The sequence below is a fragment of the Carlito syrichta genome, unplaced genomic scaffold (genome assembly GCF_000164805.1).
Source record: "Carlito syrichta isolate Samal-C Ts95f unplaced genomic scaffold, Tarsius_syrichta-2.0.1 Scaffold302314, whole genome shotgun sequence".
Lineage (NCBI taxonomy): Eukaryota > Metazoa > Chordata > Mammalia > Primates > Tarsiidae > Carlito > Carlito syrichta.
The window spans coordinates 55,567-79,498 of record NW_007246410.1 but is presented as its reverse complement, the minus strand read 5'-3'; the positions used below and the strand labels follow the sequence as shown (position 1 = coordinate 79,498).

The following is a 23,932-nucleotide window of genomic DNA, read 5'->3' as shown; positions in this document are numbered from 1 at the left end:
AACCCGCGGGCTCAGGCAATCCACTCACCTCAGCCTCCCAAAGGCGCGGGATTACAGGCTGAGCCACCAAGCCCGGCTCACAATTTTTTTTTAAAAGGCACAGACGAGATGATACATAAAAGATAATGGGTGGGCCATGCACAGACTAAAATAAGTGCCAAATTCTGATTTGAAGCTGCCACCAAATGCAGCTGTACAACTGGAGTACATCAACTCACCTGCCACTCACTGATGGGGTTTCTATATGAGTTTTCAAAAAATGGATTTATTATGGTGATTTATTATGGTCGCTGTGCAGTCAAACCTCACTGCTAATGTTAATCAGCAGCCACTCCCCAGAGCTAGTCTCCTAGTCTCAGCACCACCTTAGATCATCAGGCATTACACTCTTATAAGGAATGTGTACCCTAGATCTCTCACATGCACAGTTCACAACAGGGTTCACAATCCTATGAGAGCCTAATGCAGTGGCTGATCTGACAGAAGGCGGAGCTCGGGTGGTAAATACAGATGAAGCTTCACTGGCCTTCATTTACCTCCTGCTGTGCGGCTCAGTTCCCAACAGGCCATGGTTGGCTTGATGTATCTTCCTGCCACACAGGGAAAAAAAATGTCTTCTTTTTCTAAGACCATCCTCTAACGATACTGCCCTGTTCTCATTTTCAATCAACAAATAATGTCTGTCTACAAAATTAAGTAAACTTTTTTTTTTTTTGAGTTGGAGTCTCACTTTGTCGCCTAGGCTGGAGTGCGGTGGCATGCTCCTGGCCACTGCAGTCTTGACCTGCTGGGTTCAGGCGATCCTTCTGTATCAGCCTTCCAAGTACCTGGAACTACAGGTGCGTGCTACCACGCCCAGTTAACTTTTTTTTATTTATTGTAGAGACAAGGTGTCACCATGTTGCCCAGACAGGTCTCGAACCTGCAGGCTCAGGCAATCCTCTCGCCTCGGCCTCCCAAAGTGCTGGAATTACAGGCTTGAGCCATCATGCCCGTCCTTAAGTAAACTTCTTAGTACTCTATTCAAAATGTTCCTTTAGCCTCTTTTTACTGTCTAACTAATTTGTCTAAAACAAATAACTACACGCTAGAGGGACATACTTTCAACATAAGCTGCAAAGAATTTCTGGATTAAAAACCCCTCCCTGCACATGTGAACATAAGACCATAATTCAAAATTACAAAAATACACATAAAATCCAAGAATTGGCCAAAATTGAGAGACAGCAGACAAAAAAGATAGTAAGAATATATTTTTAAGAACTGTATATAATAAAATAAGTATATAAGACTTTATATAAAATAGATTATGTCTAAAATCACAGTATTAATAACATAAAAGAGACTAAAACATAAGCAAAGAGCAAGTCACTATCAAAAACATTCATTAAGTGTGAAAAAGAACCAAATAAAATTTCTATAAATTAATATAGTCACTGATATAAGAAAATTCAATGAAAGGGTTAAACAGATTAGATACACTAAAGAAATAATTAGTATCCCAGAAGAGGTCGTGAGATAACAGGTCATGAGGAAAGTTAATGAAGTCCAAAATATACCAAACAGAAGTTGCAGGAAATAACAGAAAAATAAGTGAGATATGATGGCCTAAGAGATGATAATAGTTGAGACTTTTTCACCATTAAAAAAATAAAACATATGAATCCACAGCTCAGGAGCACAACTAGTCCCAACCAGGAAAGACACAAGCAAATACTCACCAAAATATATTATAACAAAACTTAGAATGCTAAAGAGGCAAAAAAAAAAAAAAAAAAATTCATCCTACAATAGTATACTTAGCTAAACTCTCATACAAGAAAGGAAAGGAAATTTATTTTCAGAAAGTGACAGAGTTTACAACTTGAGATTGAAACTAGAAACTGTCCAATAGAAGAATAAAGAACAGTCTGTAGTCCCAGTTACTTGCAAGGCTGAGGCAGGAGGATGGTCTGAGGCCAGAAGCTTGAAGCTGGAGTGCACAGGCATATTTGTGCCTGTGAATAGCTACTGTACTCCAGTCTGGGCAACATAGCATGACCCTATCTATTAGCAGAGAGCGAGTGCAAAAGTAGAGAGAGAGAGAGAGAGAGAGAACACAAAAAATAATTAGCAAACAGGAGGACAAATCCAAATGAGCACTGACTTCATAAAATAATGTCTAGAAATTTGAAAATGTTTTTAAAAAGATGTACAATTATAAGATATTAGAAGAACAAGTAAAGTTCTTTTCAGACTCTTATACTGTTTAGAAGGAGTACAGAGATAACTGCTAACTTTAGATTTTGTTAAGCCAGGTAAGCATTTTCAATTTTTTCAGGTAATACACACTTAAGAGGAAACAAAAGGGACTGTAACAGTCAAACCAGCAAAGAGCAGTTGAAAGAACAAACTAATCAATCCAGTAAAAAAGCAGAAAAGAAGAAAAAAAAAAAAGGAACAAAAAAAGAGGACGAAGAAGCAGAAAAGTACAAAATTCAAAAATGGCAAATATGCAGCCTGGAATCCCAGCGCTTTGGGAGGCAAAGGTGACTGGATTGCCTGAGCCCGCGGGTACAAGACCTGCCTGGGCAACTTGGTGAGACCTCATCTCTACAATAAATAAAAAAAAATTAGCCGGGCGTGGTAGCGTGTTCCTGTAGTTCCAGCTGCTTGGAAGGCTGAGGTGGAAGGATCGCCAGAGCCCAGCAGGTCGAGGCTGCGGTGGCCCAGTCTGGGTGATAGAGTGAGATTCCAACTCAAAAAAAAAAAAAGACAAATATATCATCATAATCAGGAGTTTTGATTCTGATCCAGAATGTATAAAGTCAGAACACTCCTTCCAACCTTACAATAAAGCATGAAAGTGGGAAAGAAAAGTTGGTCAAACTCTAAGTTCAACCCAGGAGCCTTCTAGGATGAGATGGGATTTAAGCACTTCCTCACCTGGGGCAGGTGCAGCCACAAGCTAAGGATGATTCAGCTAGAATTAATATCACACTGGGGGAGCTATATGTTGGCTAGCTAGAGAGTGGAATCCAGGAGGGGTAGATCTAGAAGTTCACAAACTCTTGCATCCTTATTTTTCATGTGCCTCAACAGGTGTACACTTTAAAGAGTTTGGTAAAAAAAAAAAAAAAAAAAAGATTGGTGAGAGTCCTGAGAAAGAAACCTTCATGGCACAGACTTGGGGAGGTGGGGGCAGCGGCCACTGTATGAGGAGCACTAAACTTCGCCTGCCTTCTCCAGGGAATCTATGCTTTAATCAGTGCAGAGCCGGGCCAACAAACACTGTTGTCCATGGGCACTGGTGACAGTCATGGCATCTAGGGGAAGAAAAAGAACTATGTTTTCTGCCCAGAATTAGCCGGGGATAGGCAGGAACACCAAAAGTCAAACATCCCAGACTCAGGGCAGAATGCAGCCTAAGACTGAGACTTTCTCAGAACAATAGAAAACACCCCTGCCGCTCCAACTCCCTGTAACCAGGAACAGTGGAAATACTGCAGAGGTGTTGGGCAAAGGGAAGACGCAAAGACACTGAGAAAAATCCTCTGGCAAACCAGTCCCACTCTAAAAATAAGGGATCGCTGACGGGATTGGAAGCCTATGGAACAATGAGGAGAATAGCCACAGAAACAACAAACCTCAAACTGAGCCCACCTCCTAACTATACGAATTCAAATCTCCCACATTAAGGGCCTAGGAGAAGGAAAACTGTGCCCACTGTCCAACATAAAAACTATTTACCAGCCAGGCATGGTGGCTCACGTCTATAATCCCAGCACTTTGGGAGGCCGAGGTGAGAGGATTGCCTGAGCTCATGGGTTCCAGACAGCCTGGGCAACATGGCGAGATCTCATCTCTACAATAAATCAAAAAATTAGCCAGGCGTGGTAGCGCATGTCTGTAGTTTTGGCTACTTGGAAGGCTGAGGTGGAAATATTGCCAGAGCCCAGCAGGTCGAGACTGCGGTGGCCATGACTGTGCCATTGCACGCTAGCCTGGGCAACAGAGTAAGACTCTGACTTAAAAACAAAACAAAACAAAAGAAAAAACTATTTACCTTGGTCTATAGTCCTACACAAAATATCCAGTTTTCAACAAAAAAGTACGAGTATAGGAAAAGGCAAGGAAAACAAAACACTCCCAAGAGACAAGAAACCAATAGAACTAACCTTATACACGACACAGATATTGAAAATATGTGACAGGGAATTTTAAAAAACTGATTAATATGCTGAAGGCCCAAAGGGAAAAGTGAAAAACATATAAGATCAGTTAGGTGATATCAGCATAAAAGTGAAAACATTAAGAATCAGACAGAAAGGCTAGAAATGAAATACAGGAACAGATGTGAAGAACGCCTTCAATGGCTCATCAGACAATTCAACCAAGTGATGGAAGGAATCAGTGATCTTAATAATATGTCAGCAGAAATATCTCAGTCAATAGAAACTGAAAACATAAAGAAAAATAAGCAATGGGGGAGGGGAGAACAGAGTATACAAGAGTTGACAGACAGTCTCCAACAACCTAACATATATGTAGTTGCAAACCCTGAAGAAGAGAGACTATGGGCAGAAAAAATATTTGAAGAAATAACCACCAAGAATTTTCCTAAATTCATGGCGGACACAAACCTATAGATCCAAGAAATTTGGAGGAAAAAACTATGCAAAAAACATATCTAGGCATATCACATTCAACCTGCTAAAAACAAAGAGAGAAAAGCTTAAAGGCAACAAGAAGAAAAAAACATCACATATAGAGGAACAAAAATATGAATTACAACAGAATTCTGGCTTGCATGGTTTCTGAAAAGAAGATAATGGAGCAATTTAAAGTGTTGAAAGAAAAAAACTGTCAATCCAGAATTCAATACCCCACAAATATATCTTTTAACCGGAGAAATAAACATTATTCTCAAACAAAAACCAAGAGAACTTATTGCAAGTAGACCAGTACAACAAGAAATGTTAAACAAATTTCTTCATGAGGAAGAAATAAGACAACAACCAGAAACATGCATCTACACAAACAAAAAATAAAGAATGCTGAAACAGAATAACTTGAAAGAAAAATACACTTCACTTTAAAATTTTAATTTCAATGGAAGATAAATACTTAAAGCAAAATTAGCGCATGCACGAGGGGGGATTCCCCGCCACCCAAAAAAAAGCTGCAATAATCTTTTGGAGGGTAGGCCCCTCATGTAGTACAGATTTCCCACACTATGTAAGTCATTCTAGGAACCCATAGGAATCAGTGTACCAGCAGCATTGTTGTGAGAGGCTGGGTTCAGTGTCTGTGAAATTTCTTTTTTTTGAGATTCTGTCAAGCATTTGCCCTTTTCATAATGAGTGGTTTATTAGAGCACAAACCCACACTGCACTGAGTGTTCAGCAGTTTTTGATCAAAAATGGCATGACCCCATACCTCCCCCTCCCCCAAGCGACTGTTTTTGTTTTCTGGATGAAAAAAGTCCTCAAAGGAAAGAGTTTTGCCCATGTGGAAGAGGTAAAACAAAAACAGCAGAAGCACTAAAAGGCATCAAAATTGACAAGATCAAAAATGGTGTCAAGCAGTGGAAAAAGTGTCATGACAGGAGCATTGCATCAAATGGAGAGTACTTTGAAAGTGACTGAAGTTAAACATGTGAGAACCAATACAAAATTTCTTATAACAAATTGGTTTTTGGGGGTCCCCCCTCGTATTATTTTACATCTACCACATGTAAAAGTAAAATGTATGACAATAATAGCACAAAGAAGGGGGAAAGAACTGAGAATATATTGTTTTAAGACTGTTGTATTAGCTAGGCACAGTGGCTCACGTCTGTAATCCCAGCACTTTGGGAGGCCAAGGCGAGAGGATTGCCTGAGCCAGGGGTTCGAGACCAGCCTGAACGACATGGGAAGACTTCATCTCTACAATAAATTAAAAAATTAGCTGGGCATGGTAGCATGCGCCTGTACTTCCAGCTACTTGGAAGGCTGAGGCGGAAGGATCGCTGGAGCCCAGCAGATTGAAGCTGCAGTGGCCATGAGCATGCCACTGAACTCCAGTCTGGGTGACAGTGAGACTCTGACTCAAAACAAAACAACAACAACAACAAAAACCTTTATACTACATACATAGTATATAATTATTTATTTATTTCTCATTTATAATTATATTATTGAAGGTAAACTCTTATTAAAGATGTATATTGTGAAACCTAGAGCAACCAGTAAAAAATTTCCTGAAAGGAGTATAAATATGTCAATCAATGGAAACATAATGAATGTCCAATAAATCCAAAAGAAAGTAGGAAAAAAAGAATAAATAAATAAAAACAGATGGAATAAACAAAAAATAGCTGGTAAGGTGACAGATACTCATCCAAATAAAATCAGAAAACTGGGACCTAACATGACAGCTAAAAGAAACTAGGAGACTGGGTTTTTTTTTTTGAGTCAGAGTCTCACTCTCATTCTGTCGCCTAGGCTGGAGTGCAGTGGCACGCTCATGGCCACCCCAGCATCGACCTGCTGGGCTCAGGCTATCCTTCCACCTCAGCCTTCCAGTAGCCGGAACTACAGGCGCACGCTATCATGCCTGGTTAAATTTTTTTTTTTTAACTGTAGAGACGAGGTCTCTCCAAGTTGCCCAGGCTGGTCTCAAACCCACAGGCTCAGGCAATTCACTCGCCTCAGCCTCCCAAATTGCTGGGATTATAGGCTGAGCCACTGAGCCCGGCCATTAGATTTTATTTTTAATAGCTTTATTGAGACATAGTTCACATACCAGAGGCCTTTAGTATATTCAAAGAGGTAAACAACCCTTTGTCAGATTGTTTTTTTAAAAGTATTCATCTATATGTTGTTTATCAGAGATACAAATAAACAGATAAACAAATTAAGAGGATGGGGAAAATATAGTACAATTTATAATATGCATACATGTACAATACACCTAAAATAATAAAAAGCTGAATTCAGAAATGGGAATGTGTTGTGTCTCTGTATATGTTCTACATCATAAATTTGTTTTTAGCATTTTTTTTTTTTTAAGTCAGAGTCTCACTCTGTCACCCTGGTTGGAGTGCAGTGGCACACTCATGGACACTGCAGCCTCGACCTACTGGGCTCAGGCGATCCTTCCACTTCAGCCTTCCAAGGAGCTGGAAGTATAGGCGCATGCCACCACAACTGGCTAATTTTTGGATTTATTGTAGAGACGAGGTCTCACCAAGTTGCTCAAGCTGGTCTCGAACCCCTGTACTCAGGCAACCCTCTTGCCTCAGCCTCCCAAAGTGTTAGGATTCAGGCTTGAGCCACTGCACCCAGCCTGCTCATGTTCATTGTTACACTTCATGAGCTATATATAAGTTAAGCATTTTCTTCGTATGCATCAAATATTAATTACCACTCTTTTCTTTTCTTTTTTTTTGGGGGGGGAGTCAGGGTCTCACTGTCACCCAGGCTGGAATACATGATCACAACTCACTGCAGGCTCGACGTCCTGGGCTCAGGCTATCCTTCCACCTCAGCCTCCTGAGAAGGTGGGTCTACAGGCACACTTTTCCATACCTGGCTAATTTTTTTATTCATTGTAGAGATGAGGTCTCACCAAGTTGCCCAAGCTGATCTTGAATCTGTGGGCTCAGGCAATCGTCTCACCTCAGCCTCCCAAATTGCTGAAATTATAGGCATGAGCCACTGCGCCTGGCTTTGTTTTTAACATCTTGATAACCATGCCTCAATGTAATTGGCTGGCTTTGGAATCCTATGTATTCGGTTTTATGCATTAAAAAAATATATTATTTTGAGAAGAAATCCATAGGTTTCAGACTGCCAACAGTATTCATGGCACACAAAAAAAGAATCCTTGTACTTAATAAGCTCTTAAGCAAGTATAGTGGCTCATGCATGTAACCCCAGCACTTTGGGAGGCAGAGGAGAGAGGATTGCCTGAGTCCAGGTGTTCGAGACCAGTCAGGGCAATATGGCAAGACCTTGTCTCTATAATAAATTCAAAAATTAGCCAGGCGTGGTGGCGCATACCTGTAGCCCCATCTACTTGGAAGGCATAAGGATTGCCTGAACACAGGAAGTTGAGGCTGCAGGGGCCATGAACAAGCCACTGCACTCCAGCAGGGACAAAAGAGTGAGGCTTCAACTCAAAAGAAAAAAAAAGATACGGCGATATGGACAAGGAAACATATGCAAGAATAAGCAAAAATCTGTACACAGCAAAAGAAAAGTGGCTTGATAAACTGAGGTATACTCATTACACAGACTCTTCTAAATGAAAGATGGAGCTAGATGTATAAACATAGACAAAGCTTTCAATCTGGATGGTAGCTACATTGATATTTGATTTTCTATTCCTTAGATGAGCTATATGCCAACACTATTTTACCATACTGTTTTAATTTATATTTCTAATTTTTCAATGAGAAAACTTTATAGATCATCACCAATCCAAGTACTGGCAGTGCCTTACACCATCCCCATTCCAGCAAAATTCATCCAAAATCACACTTGTCAGGCACAGTTCAAAATACAAACTCCTTAGGAAGTCTTCCCCAAACCACTTAGTTGACATTAATTTTCCCCTCCTAGTCTCTATAGACATTTTAATCTAACTCTCCACCATATTTCTAAATCATGTTAAATATAGTCTGTGCAGACCTAATTTCTCAAGTTTAAGTCCTTTGACGGCCGGGACAGTGCTTTGTGTTTCACAACTTCTCAAAACCATGTTTGTTGAATTTGATTTATTCACTTCCACCCACAGTGAAAGGAATCCTCAATGCTGGCTTAAAAGCTTCATTTGCATCTTTAATATCTATACTAAGATAAAATCTGATTCAAAAAATAAAACTTCCAATTATAAAACCAGATTTCTATTCTTCATAGTCTTACAGCACCTCTGCCTATTTTTAATCACACCGAAAAATACAAGACAATAACTCTGAACAGTGTAAAACAAAAGTATTATTCTAAAAATTTTACATATTCCTGTTATATTCAAGTTTACGACCATTCTGCACATTGAAATACAAAATGATACATGAGTTAACTATGCCCCCTACTGACTGAATATGTATTTTGAAAACCAAATAACATTCGGGAGCATAGGACTATGTACACACAACTGTACCACACAGAAAACAAATGCACTTTTATAGTGTAAATGGGTTTCATAAAAAGGCCTGTGCCAATTTTAGGTCAAGTATATTTTAGACAAAATCCACTAGAGAAAGAGGAGCCCTGAGAAGAAGGACAAATTTTAGAAATGACTACTCAGGGTCACCACATTACAGGACTTAGGGCAACATCATTCACATTATAGTCTACGCCTGTGGTTCTCAATGGAGCAATTTTGCCCCACAGGAGACATTTCTGATCACAACTTAGGGTAGGAAAAGCATTATTGGCATCTAGTGAGGAGAGGCCAAAGATGCTGCTAAACATCCTACAATTTACAGGACAGCACCATAAAACAAATAAACTTTTAGCTCAAAATGTTAAAAGTATGGAGGTTGACACTTTTGCTCAACATAGTGCAACCCTGAGTTTTACCTAATGTAGTCAATTGGAGTTTGACTTGCTTGAGCTTTGCTGAATGGGTCAAAGAAGAGAGTAAATCTCTGAAATCAGGCTGGACACTGTGGCTTATGCCTGTAATTCCAGCACTTTGGGAGGCTGAGGCAGGAGGATTACTTGAGTCCAGCAGTTCAAGATCAGCCCAGGCAACATAGCGAGACATTGTCTCCATAAAAAATTTTTTAAAATTAGCTGGGTGTTATAGTTGACATCTGTGGGCATGGTGGTATGCGCCTGTAGTCCCAGCTACTCAGGTTGCCCAGGAGTTTAAAGCTGTGGTTAGCTGGGATCGTGCCACTGCACTCCCATCCTGGGCAACAAAGTCTCAAAAAAACAAACAAAAAAACTCTGAAATCAAAGAAAACAATTCTTTTTTTTTTAATCAGGGTCTCACTCTCTCACCCAGGCTGGAGTGCAGCGCCACCATCACAGCTCACAGAGCCTCAACCTCCTGGGCTCAGGCGATCCTTCCACCTCAGCCGCCTGAGTAGCTGGGCCTACAGGTGTGCACCACAACCCCAGCTAACTATTATTATTATTATTATTATTATTTCTTATAGATATGAAGTCTTGCTATGTTGCCTAGGCTGATCTTGAACTCCTAGGCACAAGTGGTCCTCCTCCCTCGGCCTCCAAACATGCTGGAATTACAGGCCACTGCACCCAGCCAAAGAAAAAAAATTCTTAGCTCTCTTCACTGGGGCTAGAAAATTGCAGTCTATCCAATTTCATATTATCACCTTTTACTTCTATTCTAGGGATCATATAATCTGTGCATAAACCTTTGACCTGCTAATGATACTTTTTAAGCTACAAGGCTTTCCCCATCATACCTGTGTTTCCATTTCCATCATCCTTTGTTTTATTTCTCTTATTTCTGCCTGTGTTTCAGCTTCTCTAAGTCGAATGGTCATCAGTTCATCTTGTAATTCATTCATAGCATTTTTCTTAGGTGGGTCTTTCCATCTCCCAGTAGTACGAGCTAAGTGGCGCTGGAGTATAAAAAATTATATTGCAACAAATACACTCAATAATCAATATAAACGCTAACTTTACTGAGCACTTATTTCAGGTCTGGTATTATATTAAGCACTTTCCACATAATATTTTATTTAATCCCCAGAAAATCTTAAAAGTTAGGCACTGTTGTCTTCATTTTACAGGTAAGAAATAAACACTGTGATTAAGTAACTTCAGGAGGGTCACACAGTCAATAAGTGGCAGACTTAGGATATAAACTCAAATACAGTTCAGATATTTTTTTCCTCTATGTACCATGGATAAATTATTGCAAAAAATATAATTTTCACCCTAATTATTTTTTTCTGAGATGGAGTCTTACTCTGTCACCCAGGCTGGAGTACAGTGGCACAATCATGGCTTGCTGCAGTCTCAGCCTCCTGGGCTCAGGTGATCCTTCTGCCTTAGCCTCTTGAGTAGTTGGGAGGTGTATGTCAGGTGCTTGTCACCACATCTGGCTAATTTTTTTTTTTTTTTTGTAGTGATATGGTCTCACTATGTTAGCCAGACTGGTCTCAAACTCCTGGGCTCAAGCAACTCTCCTGCCTTGGCCTCCCAAAGTGCTGGGATTACAGATGTGAGCCACCATACCTGGCCAGATTTCTAATTTTTCTTTTATTTCATTGTAAGAATTGAAAAGGAAGAAAGTTTAAATGCACTTTCTATTTATAAGTGCATTCAATGTTGACATGAAACAGGGTTTTTCTCATTTTAAATTCATCTCCTACTGTTGGTCATCAACTACTTCAAGCTCTTACAAATTGGATATCTGGGTGTCACTCTCCTTTTAAAAAGCATACAAAATATATTGATATACCTGCCAGTGTTCTTCTAAATCCTTGACTTGCTGTCTAAGTTCTTTCAAACCCATAATAGCTTCTGCCTCTCTCAATTTCACAGCAATAAGTTCTTCCTGGAGCCTTGCAACGTTATTCTCGTCAGGAAGGGAGTTATTCCTCTAAAGAAAGAAAAAGCTTAGTTTAGGATTTTTTTAATTTAAGGAATTTTTAAAAAAATAGCACATATAAGAGCCATTTTGTCCCATTCATAAATACTTAATTTTATACAGCTTTATTAAAACATAATTCACAAACCATAAAACTCACCATTAAAAAATATACAAGTCAGTGGTTTTTAAAGTACTCACAGGGTTGTTAAACTGTTACAATGATCTAATTTCAGAATATTTTTATCACCTGAAAAAGAAACTTATTCCCAGTTTGGCAGCCTGAGCAGTTGAGAGTTCAATGGGAAGTTTCAAAGATGCTGCCCAAAGGAAAAAGTGGCTCTGGAAAAGAGCGGAAAGGGGCAGCAGCCACTAAAGGTGACAGTGCTGACAAGAAAGCTTGGAGTCTCACAGGTGGTGGCAACGCAGCAAAGATCAGACACACACTTTGCAAAAAAACATGAAAATCATGGAAGCCATGGAAAAGTTAAAGTCTGGAATGAGATTCAGTGAAGTGGTTGCACGAAATAGTGAAGATAAAGCCAGGAGAGGGGGCAACTTGGGTTGGATGACCAGAGGGTCCATGATGGGACCATTTCAAGAAGCAGCATTTGCCTTGCCTGTAAGTGGGATGGATATGACTGTGTTTACAGATCCTCCGGTCATGACGAAATTTGGATATCATATTATTATAGTTGAAGGAAGAAAATAAAATCATATGAAAAAAAAGACAAAAAGAAACCCAATCCCATCAGTGGTCAGTCTACATTCCCCTGTTCCCCAGCCCTGGCGACCACTAATCTGCATCTGTCCCTCTGAATTTGCCTGTTCTGGATATTTCAGATAAATGGAATCAAACATATTTGTAGTGTTTTGGGACTACCTTACTTCACTTAGCACAATGTTTTCAAGGTTCATTCCATATTTGTGCCAAATAATATTCCATTATATATATATATATATATATATATATATATATATATATATATATATATACTTCCACATTTTATTCATTTATCAGTTAATAGAAATTTGAGTTGTTTCCACTTTTTTGTCTTTATGAATAAGCTGCTATGAACACTGGGGTAAAAGTTTTTGTGTAGACTTACACTTTCGATACTCTTAGGTGTATACTTAGAAGTAGAACTTCTGGCTCAGAAGGTAATACATTGATGATTTAATTTTTAAGAAACCACCAAACTTTTCCAAAGCAGCTGCATTGCTTTACATTCCCACCAGCAATGTATGAGGGTAACTGTACTTCATTTTGATGACATAGAAAGTCTAACTCTGGGCTAGGTGCAGTGGCTCAAGCCTGTAATCACAGCACTTTGGGAGGCCGAGGTGAGGGGACTGCCTGAGCACACGGGTTCGAGAACAGCCTGGGCAACTTGGTGAGACCTCATTTCTACAGCAAATCAAAAAATTAGCTGGGTGTGGTAGCACATGTCTATAGTTTCAGTTACTTGGAAGGCTGAGGCGGAAGGATCACCTGAGCCCACAGGTCGCCACTGGGGTAGCCGTGAGCATGCCACTGTACTCCAGCCTGGGCAACAGGATAAGACACCAACTCAAAAAAAAGAAACTCTAACTCTGATATATTAATAAAATACTAGTCAGAGTTATGGAACAACAGGATTAAAAATGTTTTTCAACTTGGCAATAAATTTACTAACCTCTGATCAGGACTCCAAATAAAGTCTGAACATCATTTACATTTTAAAGATTCACAGAAAATAACAGTCTCAAATCTGTTTTTGTTGTATTTTCTCAGCATGTCATCTTGAAAAGGGAGGTCGAGTCCCTGGGTATTAGTCACTACTTACATCAACAATCAGAAAATACGAAGGTGATCTAGACATTTGCTTTAAAGATACAAGATTTAGACCAAGCTCCTACCATACTAAAAGATCCACCTAAGATATAGGGCAGACCAGTACTGAGGCTGATCTGGAGAGTTCCCAAGGATTCAAAATTAGGCCCTGGGGAAAGGTCCTTAGGTAAACTGAGGTACTATCAAGTCTTTAAGGGCTGATTTATAAAATTTTCTGTCTCTCAAACATTTCATGGTGGACATGCAGCTTCCACCTCACAGAAATGGTGGAATAAAGTTATTCTCACCCATAATACATTCTCATGATGAACTCTACTCTCAATGGAAAACCATCAATTTACTGCATATCCATTAAAAAGATTGCTGAGAATATGAATTGTATCCCACATCTTTAAAATTTTTTTAAAAATTGTTTTTTAATTGTTGCAAACAAGAAAACGAGGATGCTAAATCAAGAAATTAACCATAGGGAGCATGCAACCTTCCAATTTCCTTCCTACTCTAGAACATGAATTCCAATAACCACTTAAGAAATTAATTTTTAAACCAAACCTAAATACACTCCTTTCTACCAAATATCCGAATCTTTCTAAAACTATAAGACCCAGATTCTTATCTAAATCACAGAGTCCAAAATACTTCTACATTAGAGACTCAATATTCTGTTAGATATTTCTTTCAGCATTCTTGCTGGCTTTTTTCCTCAACAAATTAGATAATACACTTTCCAGAAATAATATAAAAACAGTAAGTATGGCCAGGCGTGGTGGCTCAAGCCTGTAATCCCAGCTCTTTGGGAGGCCAAGGCGAGAGGACTGCCTGAGCTCAGGGGTTCAAGAACAGCCTGGAGGCAACTTGGTGAGACCTACAATAAATCAAAAATAAATAAATAAATAAATAAGAAGCAAGGTGTGGTAGCATGCACTTGTAGTTCCAGCTACTTGAAAGGTTGAGGCGGAAGGATTGCCAGAGTCCAGAAGGTTGAGGCTGTGGTGGTTATGAGCATGCCACTGCACTCCAGCCTGGGCAACAGAGTGAGACTCCAACTTAAGAAAAAAAAAAAAAGCAAGCAGATGTCTCGCAAAATTATCACACTACTGATTCTAGTTATACCTATCCTATTTCATTAAGAAAATTGTTAAGAACAAATGAGACTCTTATGTCCATTATTTATGAGACTTTTTAAAAAAAGCTATGAGCCTATTGAATTCAATAGCTAGATAACAGGGATAAAAAGGAACAAACAACAGGTTATCATTAATCTTATAAATGAGGAAACAAGAGATTCAGAGTTTGTATTCTAAAACTCAGACTCCCAAATCTGAAAGTTATAAGACATCTAAAAATATTTTTTATTCCCACAACTTATCTAATACTTGATATTCTTTAATATCCTTGAAGAGAGGGAAGTTAGAGCAATTATCATAATACCGGAAGAAAGGGATTGGCAATAGTGGGAAACTGCCAGGGGGGTTGGGAGGCAGGCAGACACACCTTATCAACAAGGGCACCTGCATGATGACCATTTGTAGATCTGACTCTGAACTGCACCCCATACTTTCCTTAGGTGACTTGCTGTAGCTCAGACAGGTCTAACCATTACACTCAGAGATTTCCATGGAATGTCTACACATTAGACCTATTCCACCTCTTTCACATGAAAATATGACAATAGTTGAAGACAACGGTTAATTTCTGTCCCCTAACTTCCTTTTCTGCAGCATTTAAATATTCTTTCTTATGAAAATTATCCTGGTTGCTTTCCTGCAAAAGGACTTAAATCTCCATTTTGATGCCTAAATATGGCATCAAATGGAGATTAAACAGCAATCTTAAAAATATTTTTTTCCTTTTCTTTAATAGTAATTAATACTAGAAACTAAGGTTTCTAAAGTGTAAAACCACCAAATACAATTTAATTGCTCAAAAAGGACTTAATGAATATCTATCACATCTACCCTTTAATTTGGTAGTGACAACATTTATGAGGAGGAATCTCAAAAAATGGAATTTACAAAAAATTGTGTATTTATTGTTACATGTTTAAACTTCAGTCACCTTCAAAGTACTCTCTGTTGGATGTAATACTCCTATCAAGATGCTTTCTCCACTGCTCAAAACAGTTTTGTAACTTGCCAATTTTGATGCCTTTTAAGGCTTCTGCCGTTTTGTGTTTCACCTCTTCCACATCAGCAAAACATTTCCCTTTGAGGACTTTTTTCATCCAGGAATACAAACAAATGTCGCTCAGGGCAAGATTCAGTGAATAGGGAAGATGGGGTATGGGGGTCATGCCATCTTTGGTCAAAACTGCTGAATGCTCAGGCCAGTGGCAGTGTAGGCAAGTGTGTTGTCATGGTAGAAGAACCAGTCACCTGTTCACCACAAGTCGGGAGTTTCTTCCACAAATCGTGATGCAATCTTCTCAAAACTTCCAGATAAAAACTTTGGTTGACTGTTTAATCCAGAGGAACAAATTTTGAGTGTACTACAAGGGACCTGCCCTCCCAAAAGATAACTCTGGTTTTTTGGGGGGGCCTCCTCGCATGTAGTTTCTTACCTTCTCGATATCCAGGACTTTATCCTGCATCTCCTTAAGTGCACACTGAGACTCGGCTTCACTCAGTCGGGCTTGAACCAATTCCTTCTCTAGCTGTAGCACAAAATCTTCATTGTAGTTGGAACCGCATTTATGCTAAAGGTTACAGACATATATACTGAAATCTCATGGAAGTATAAACATGCATATACAGTAAAAAAAAAAAAATACCATTACAGTTATATTAAGGGTAACTACATAGTAAAAGTTCCATCTACCCAAGATACCCATGTCTCCACCAATAAATTTTCCAGTGAATAAAAAAGCCTAACTTTGATATCTATAAAGATGATTACATTTTTAGGTTTTGGTAACTAGCTGTTACCCTGGACAGATCCAATTCATTTAAAATAAATATCCCCTTTTATTTGTCCATCCATCCAGATAAGAAGAATTTCTTCTGACTTTACGGACCTGTACTGTACAATAAGGCACTTGAAATATGACTGATCTAGATTAAACAGGTCATAAGTATAAAGTACAAACTGGATTTCAGAGACTTAATATGAAATAAAGAGGTAAAATATCGCAGTAATTTTTAGATTGATTACATGTTAAAATAATATTCTAAATATACTATGGTAAACAAAAAATATTCATTTTTACTCCTCTTAATGTGGTTACTAGAAAATTTTAAATTGCATAAGTGACTCACATTACGTTACTACTGGATGGCACTGTTATAGACTACAGAAGACAAGTAAATACTTACTGAAAATTCTATTTTAATCAGATGAAAATAAAAATATTAACACGAACCACCCTAATAATATCCCAATAGATCAAAATCGTATGTGCCCTTAGAAATGTAGATTTATTTAAAAGATATACATGGAAATGATTGCTGGAAGCAGAGAAAAATCAGGTGCTATACAAATAAATTAACCATAAAAACATGAAATCTTCCCATTTTCTTTCCTGCTTTATAACATGAATACCAATGTAGACACTTAAGAAATCCTTTTTTTTTTGAGTTGGAGTCTCATTTCTTCACCCAGACAGTGGCGTGCATGCTCATGGCCACCACAATGTCAACCTTCTGGGCTCTAGCAATCCTTCTGCCTCAGCCTTCCTAGTAGCTGGAACTACAGACGCGTACTACCACGCCCAGTTATTTTTTATTTTATTGTAGACAAGGTCTCGCCAAGTTGCCCAGGCTGGTCTCAAGCCCACAGCCTCAGGCAATCCACTCGCCTCGGCCTCCCAAAGTGCTGAAATTAAAGCTGAGCCACCAAGCCTGGCCAAGAAACCCTTTTTAAGCCAGTTTGCAAAGCTTTTGTATAAAAACCAAAAAGATACCTAATTCATCACTATAAAAGACTTCCTAAAATAAATTGTCTATCACTTCACTTTTCATTTGTGTGGTAAGGGAAAAATGGCAACTCACAATTTCAAAACAAAGTCAGAAAGAATAATCTCCTACTGAACTACCAGGGGTAATGCTCATGACGAGTAGCATGGTCATTTTTATTCTTTAATATATTTGAGAACAAGCTAGATGTCAAATTCAAAAATAACTAAATGCTTAATTAAATACTCTCTTGCCCCAGTTACCCAAAAAGATATGCAAATAGAGACTTTTTAATTAAATCCAGTATGCATTTCTCCTTGTAATTTTGATACTATTGAAAAAGTATCTGCAACGGGTATATCACCTTAGCAAATACTTACCTTATCAAATAGGAGAAAAACACCCATTTGGAATGACCACATCCAAACTGGAGGTACCATAATTGATCTAATAGACCACAGTTATTTTATGCGTACTATTAGAAATTTTTGCCCTCAGTCTAAAGCCTTGGCAACTGTAGTTCGTGTTTGTTTGGCAAGTCTGAAGATTCCCAAGAAAAAGCTAAACTCAGCCCATACGAGAATGAAATCCTTGACTGCTATAAACTCAATATCCAATTAAATAATACCAAAAACAAACAAACAAACAAAAAAACCCCTACCCAATCAAGTAAAGCTGGGAACAAAGTTTTATTATTAAAATTTACAATGAGCTGAAATATTTTGACAAAAAGTCATTCTGGATAATACATCAAAACATATTAGCTGGGCAAGGTGGTTAACATCTGTAATCCCAGCACTTTGGGAGGCGGAGGCAAGAGGATTGCCTGAGCCCTCGGGTTTCAGACCAGCCTAGGCAACATGGCAAGAGACCTTGTCTCAACAATAAATCAAAAAAATTAGCTGGGCGTGATGGCACATGCCTATAGATCCAGCTACTTGGAAGGCTGAAGCATAAGGATTGTCTAAGCCCAGCAGGTCGAGGCTGGGTAACAGAGTGAGACTCTGCCTCAAAAAAACAAAACAAAAAACCATATTATTTTAGCCTTCTGAGTTAAAATCATTCCAAACATACTACGTACTTTTTTTTGCCACTGACAGAGTCTACAGAACATAATTCTTAGTTCTTGGGTCATCATAATAAGCAAGTAATTCCCTGCAAATTACGTAGGGTCTGAAGATGGTATAAAAAAACAAAAACAAAAACAAAACAGGAGCTATACCTTTTTAGGTTTTTAAATGTCTGGTTTTATATTCCCATGAGCTTTCCTTCTGTTACTTTCTGTAGTTTTCAATCCTAGTTTTATCTTGGTTCTCTGATCTTGGTGATTATTCTTGCCAACCTGATCAGCCACCTGTTTCACTCTCTTAACCTCTGAGTCAGACTCTCTGTAAATATTTGTTTGTGTGTGTGTGTGTGTGTGTGTGTGCAGACACATATATAAAATGTGTGTATTTTTTCCACAAAGTTTTATATTTAATTTCAAACCTCTCAGAAGCTTCCACATACCCCAAATTAAGAATCTCTGCTCAAACAAGGTACTCTAATTATCTGGCTATTTTTATGATCATGTACATTATGATTTTATGATCATGTAAATTTTAATGATTTTTAGTTCTATGTAAGAAACCATATTGATCATTTTGCTTTTGGTTTTGGTGATAGGTGAGATAGGATCTTGCTGTGTTGTCCAGGCTGGTCTCAAACTCCTTCTAAGTAGCTGGGATTACAGGTACGAGCCACTGCACCTGGCCCACACTGTAATACCAAGTATTACCATTCTCAGAAGCTCTAGTTTTAGACTGCTGGTCACATCTACACAAATGTTCTATATTCAGATAAAACTTAATTCAAAGGTTGATCATCATCTCTGTCCCAAAAACATACCTGCCACTGGTCTAAAAAACCTCTTATGGCTCCTGAGCATTGCTGCCTGTCAAGGAACAATAAGAATTTTTTTTTTGGCTGGGTGCAGAGACTCATGCCTGTAATCCCAGCACTTTGGGAGGCCAAGGCAGGAGGATCGCTTGAGCCCAGGAGTTCAAGAGCAGCCTGGGCAACATAGTGATACCTCATCTCTACAAAAATTTAAAAATTAGCAGAGCATGGTGGCATATGCCCGTAGTTCCAGTTACTCAGAAGACTGAAGTGGAAAGATCATCTGAGCTCAGGTCAAGACTGCCAAGAGCAGTGATCACATGACACAGCCTGGGTGACAGAATGACATCCGGACACACAAAAAAATTCCTTTTATTTTTTGGCTGTATAATCTTCCTCTTGTAATTTTTTCCTTTTCACTTCCTACTTTTACCTTAGAAACTGATCTCTACATTGCCATTTTGACCCTATGATAATCCATTGTGTATGCTGGCACCAGATTTCCATTAAAAAACACTCTCAATCATGTTAATTCCTTAACTCAAAAACTTTTAACTGTCCTCTATTTTTCAAGGGATAAGCTAAATTCCATAGCTTACACACGTTATTTCTCCTCTTGTACTTCCCATTTGTTCCTCAACTACTGCAGCCTAGCTTTAGTCCTCATCCCTTGATAAAACTGCTCTAATCACTAACAATACCCAATAACAATATTAAAACCCAATGGAGGCCAGGCATGGTGGCTCACACCTGAAATCCTAGCACTTTGGGAGGCTGAGGCGGAAGGATTGCCTGAAGCCCAGGAGTTTGAGCAGCCTGAGCAACTTGGCGAGACCTCGTCTCTCCAATAGATCCAAAAATTTGCTGGGTGTGGTGGCATGTGCCTGTAGTTCCAGCTACTTGGAAGCTGAGGAGGAAGGAACACCTGAGCCCAGGAAGTTGAGGCTGTGGTAGCTGTGATCATATGACTGCACTCCAGCCTGGAAGACAGAGTGAGATTCTGACTCAAAACACACATGTAACACACACACACACACACACAATGGCAAGCTCTTTTATTCAGTTTTTACCATTACTAGACAGTCTATGACATCTAACATGCTGGTCACTTTCATTTAATCTCTCCTCCCTCAAATTTTGAGGCATTACTCTTTTGTCGATCTCCTGCCTATTTTCTACATCTTGTCTGTGAATTCTCCTACTTCATACAGGTATGAATGTGTATGTATCCTTGTGTGTGTATGTATATGTGTGTGTATCAATCCATATTCTTAGGGTTTCATTACTGTGTGTTCTCTCTCCATCTTTTTTTTTTAAATTATTTTATAGATTCATCCTACATAATTTCAGGTACTGTCTACAAAGTCCACATGTTTAGATAGTATCACATACTGTCTACATCTATATGTTGTCTATAGATGATGGATGAAATAACTAAAAAATAATAAATAAAACAGTAAAAAGGGAACAGTAGAGAGAAAGAGAGACAGGGAGAGACAGAGGGCATATAATGATGGAACCCTGGAGATGACAGATACACACAAACAGGTAAGTGAGTGAAGACTCTCAGATCCATAGTTCCAGTCTAGATCTTTCCACTAAACTACAGACTTCCTACTGGTCTCAGATCCAGCTCATGTGGAATGGAGAACTCTCCATCTTTTCTCACTCACTTATTTACTATTCTACTAAGAACACCATCATCTAACAAATGACCTAGTCAAAACCTCCCTCCTATTTAGCCTGTACCATTCAAGTACAAAACTCCAGTGGCTTTTCTTCTAGACAGCTCATGAGTTTTGTCTGCTCCTCTCCATCTTCATTGTCATTATCCTTATTTCTGTCTCGTCTCTTTCTTTGGACCACTGCAATAGTCTCACATACACTCCTTCTAGCTGCTGTATTACTTACTATGGGTATTGCTATTTAATACTTTGTGTTACCTCTTGGACTAAAGTGTAATGAATAGAAGGCATTATACAATCCCACCATCTGGACCACATAGATGTTTTCTGATTCTACTGTTTTGAGCCTGAAGAAGTTTTGATTCCTTGCTTATTAATACAAACATGTTAATGAAAAGTATATAAGCACTGATACATTTTAGTATTCGGAATAAACCTAACTCCATGAAGTCAATTTCATTTCATTATCAATTTTTCTTTTTTTGAGTCATAGTCTTACTCTGTCGCCCAGACTGGAGTACAGTGGCCGCTCCCAGCCACCGCAGCCTCAACCTGCTGGGCTCCGGCGATCTTTCCGCCTCAGCCTTCCAAGTAGCTGGAACAGGCGCGCACTACCACACCCGGCTAATTTTTTGACTTATTGTAGAGATGAGGTCTCGCCAAGTTGCCCAGGCAGGTTTTGAACACACGGGCTCAGGCAATCTACTCACCTCAACCTCCCAAAGGCTCAGGATTACAGGCTAAGCCACCAAGCCCAGCTCATTATCAATTTTTCTATATGCCAATTAGCTCTGTCCAATTATATCCATGTCCATTTTTATTAGACAAAAAGTATTTTATTAGGATCAATTCTTAATGGGTAAAATGTCTAAATAAGTTTAAATTTACTGACTAGAGGTTATGTTTGTTCTATTCCAAGTTTGACACATTAGAACTTCTGAAATTGAATTTTCTTTTTTTCTACTATTTCTACTATTATTTCTATTATTTCCAATGATCTCTGATTATTGCAGATTTAAATTTTGTTAGGAAAATGACACTTCTGTCAAACTTTAGTCTATTGAAATTTTTACTATGTCATTTGAAGCTCTTTGTGAGTTTTGGTTTTAATTATTAGCAGTCTATGCCATTGGCTGAGCAAACTGATAGAAGCGTGATCATGTAATAATGTTAATACTACTCATAATAACAGGCACCATTGACTAAGCACTCACTGTGTGCCAGGCACTGGTCTAGAGCATCAGCTCTCTTAGGTCTCAATAATCTTCTATTAAAACCACTTTTGTTATACACAGGACAAACAGTAGCACAGAGAGGTTAAGTGACGTCCAAGGACGCACAACTGGCAGAATTCATATCAAAATGGCAACGTGAAAAGATGCAGCTGTGGACCACAAATTACCTGATGATAGCCATGACAGGTTCTTTTTTTTTTTTAAATTCACCACAGGAAAGAAAAAAGTTTTATAAGCATATTTTAATGTTTATGACAATAATGATAATGATCACAGCGGCTAACATCTACTGAGTACTTACTATGTACCAGACACATTCCCTATACTTTTATCAAGTTTATTCAACCTTCACCACAACTACTATTTTACTAATAGGGAAACGATTATGCCCCAGCAAGTTCAAATAGCAATTGCTAGTGCTGTTAATTCAGAGTATGGATTGCAGAGCCCATGTTCCTAACCTTTAAGTCATGTGAGTGTTTAAATGAAGAGCTTAATAGATTGTTCTAATATATACTAAAAATTAACAGCATAATGTTAAAAAATCTAAGCTTCTAAAAAAGTAAGCATTTAGGTCTCACACTATACTTTTGTATTAAGAAATTTCTAGAAGAGTATAGTTCATATTCAACTGAGTAATTTGGACAGATACTGAGTAATTTGAACAATTCAGTTCACCAAATAACAACTGTCACAATTATGGTGGCTGATAATCTCAGCAAGGGGGCCACTTACTTAAAAATGTGACAGACAGGTCCAGTGACTCATACTTGAAATCCTAGCACTTTGGGAAGCCAAGGCAGCAGGACTCCTTGAGCCCAGAAGTTTGAGACCAGCCTGGGCAACATAGCAAGACCTCATCTCTACAAAAAATTAGCCAGGCATGGTGGTGTGCACCTATAGTCTCAGTTACTCAGGAAGCTGAGGCAAGGGAATTGTTTGAGTCCAGAAGTCTGAGGCTACAGTGAGCCATGATCATGTCAATGCACTCTAGCCTGGGTGACAGAGTGAGACCCCCAACTCAAAATAATAACAATGAAGATATATAAATAATGAATTACTTCCCCATACTTTTATCAAGTTTATTTATGTCAGTGAATCTTGTAAAGTTTCTGTTATACCAAAAATCCCATTTCAATGAAATTGACAGAAATTTTGTTAGTAAGCATAATCTGCTTTTCAATCCCATGTGCTTTGCTGATGTTACAAGAGATACAAAGGTAAAGATAAATTAGAAAGTCCTTAGCAATTATTTTTGTGTCTTGAGTTTTAAAAAATCTCACATTCATTCAATGTTTGAAGAGCATATATTAATGATAGAGCGAAAAGTAAATATTTGTATTTGGTGGAAACTTTTGTATTTTTATGTGAAAAAATCCAAATTGGAAAAAGATCTACACAGATATAGCAACTATTGCCTGGATTTAATTATACATTAAGCTAAGTAAGTTCAAGATATGACATTTATATGTTCTTTTCAGGAACCCACAAATTTCATGGAATCTTATACTTTTCTGTTACATTTATCACAACTCTAAATAATTAATTATGCAATTAATTTTTAAAATGTATCTCTCTCTATGTATTATACAAGCAATGCCAGAGACAGTTTTACCGATTTAACACTGTGTTAACTGACCCACACAGTGCTTTTCATAGGAAGATAAGCAAACAATACATGCCCAAAGAATTATCTAGTTAACTTTTGGTTTAACAACAAAATCCCTGTATTATATAATTTACATTAAACATGAGAAGTGGGAATTGAATGCTGCAAGATAATCTATAAAATAGATGGCTAACCTATTTTTGTATTCAACTGCCCACCTAGCAGTTGAATCTTAAACCACTCCCACTCGCCCCCCACCG

At 38.4% G+C, this 23,932-nt stretch overlaps 1 protein-coding gene and 1 pseudogene across 1 annotated transcript in view; one reads left to right on the top strand and one right to left on the bottom strand.

Moving 5' to 3' along the window:
• EVI5 (ecotropic viral integration site 5) overlaps positions 1 to 23,932 on the bottom strand; it is a gene marked incomplete at its 5' end in the record, with an annotated part of 141,020 nt that overhangs the window by 76,865 nt on the left and 40,223 nt on the right. Inside the window, 3 exons of the mRNA XM_021711472.1 lie at positions 10,409 to 10,567; positions 11,413 to 11,553; positions 15,936 to 16,070. Coding sequence (XP_021567147.1) covers positions 10,409 to 10,567; positions 11,413 to 11,553; positions 15,936 to 16,070 — 435 coding nt within the window. The remainder of the gene's footprint in view (positions 1 to 10,408; positions 10,568 to 11,412; positions 11,554 to 15,935; positions 16,071 to 23,932) is intronic.
• LOC103258629 lies at positions 11,832 to 12,253 on the top strand (annotated as a pseudogene).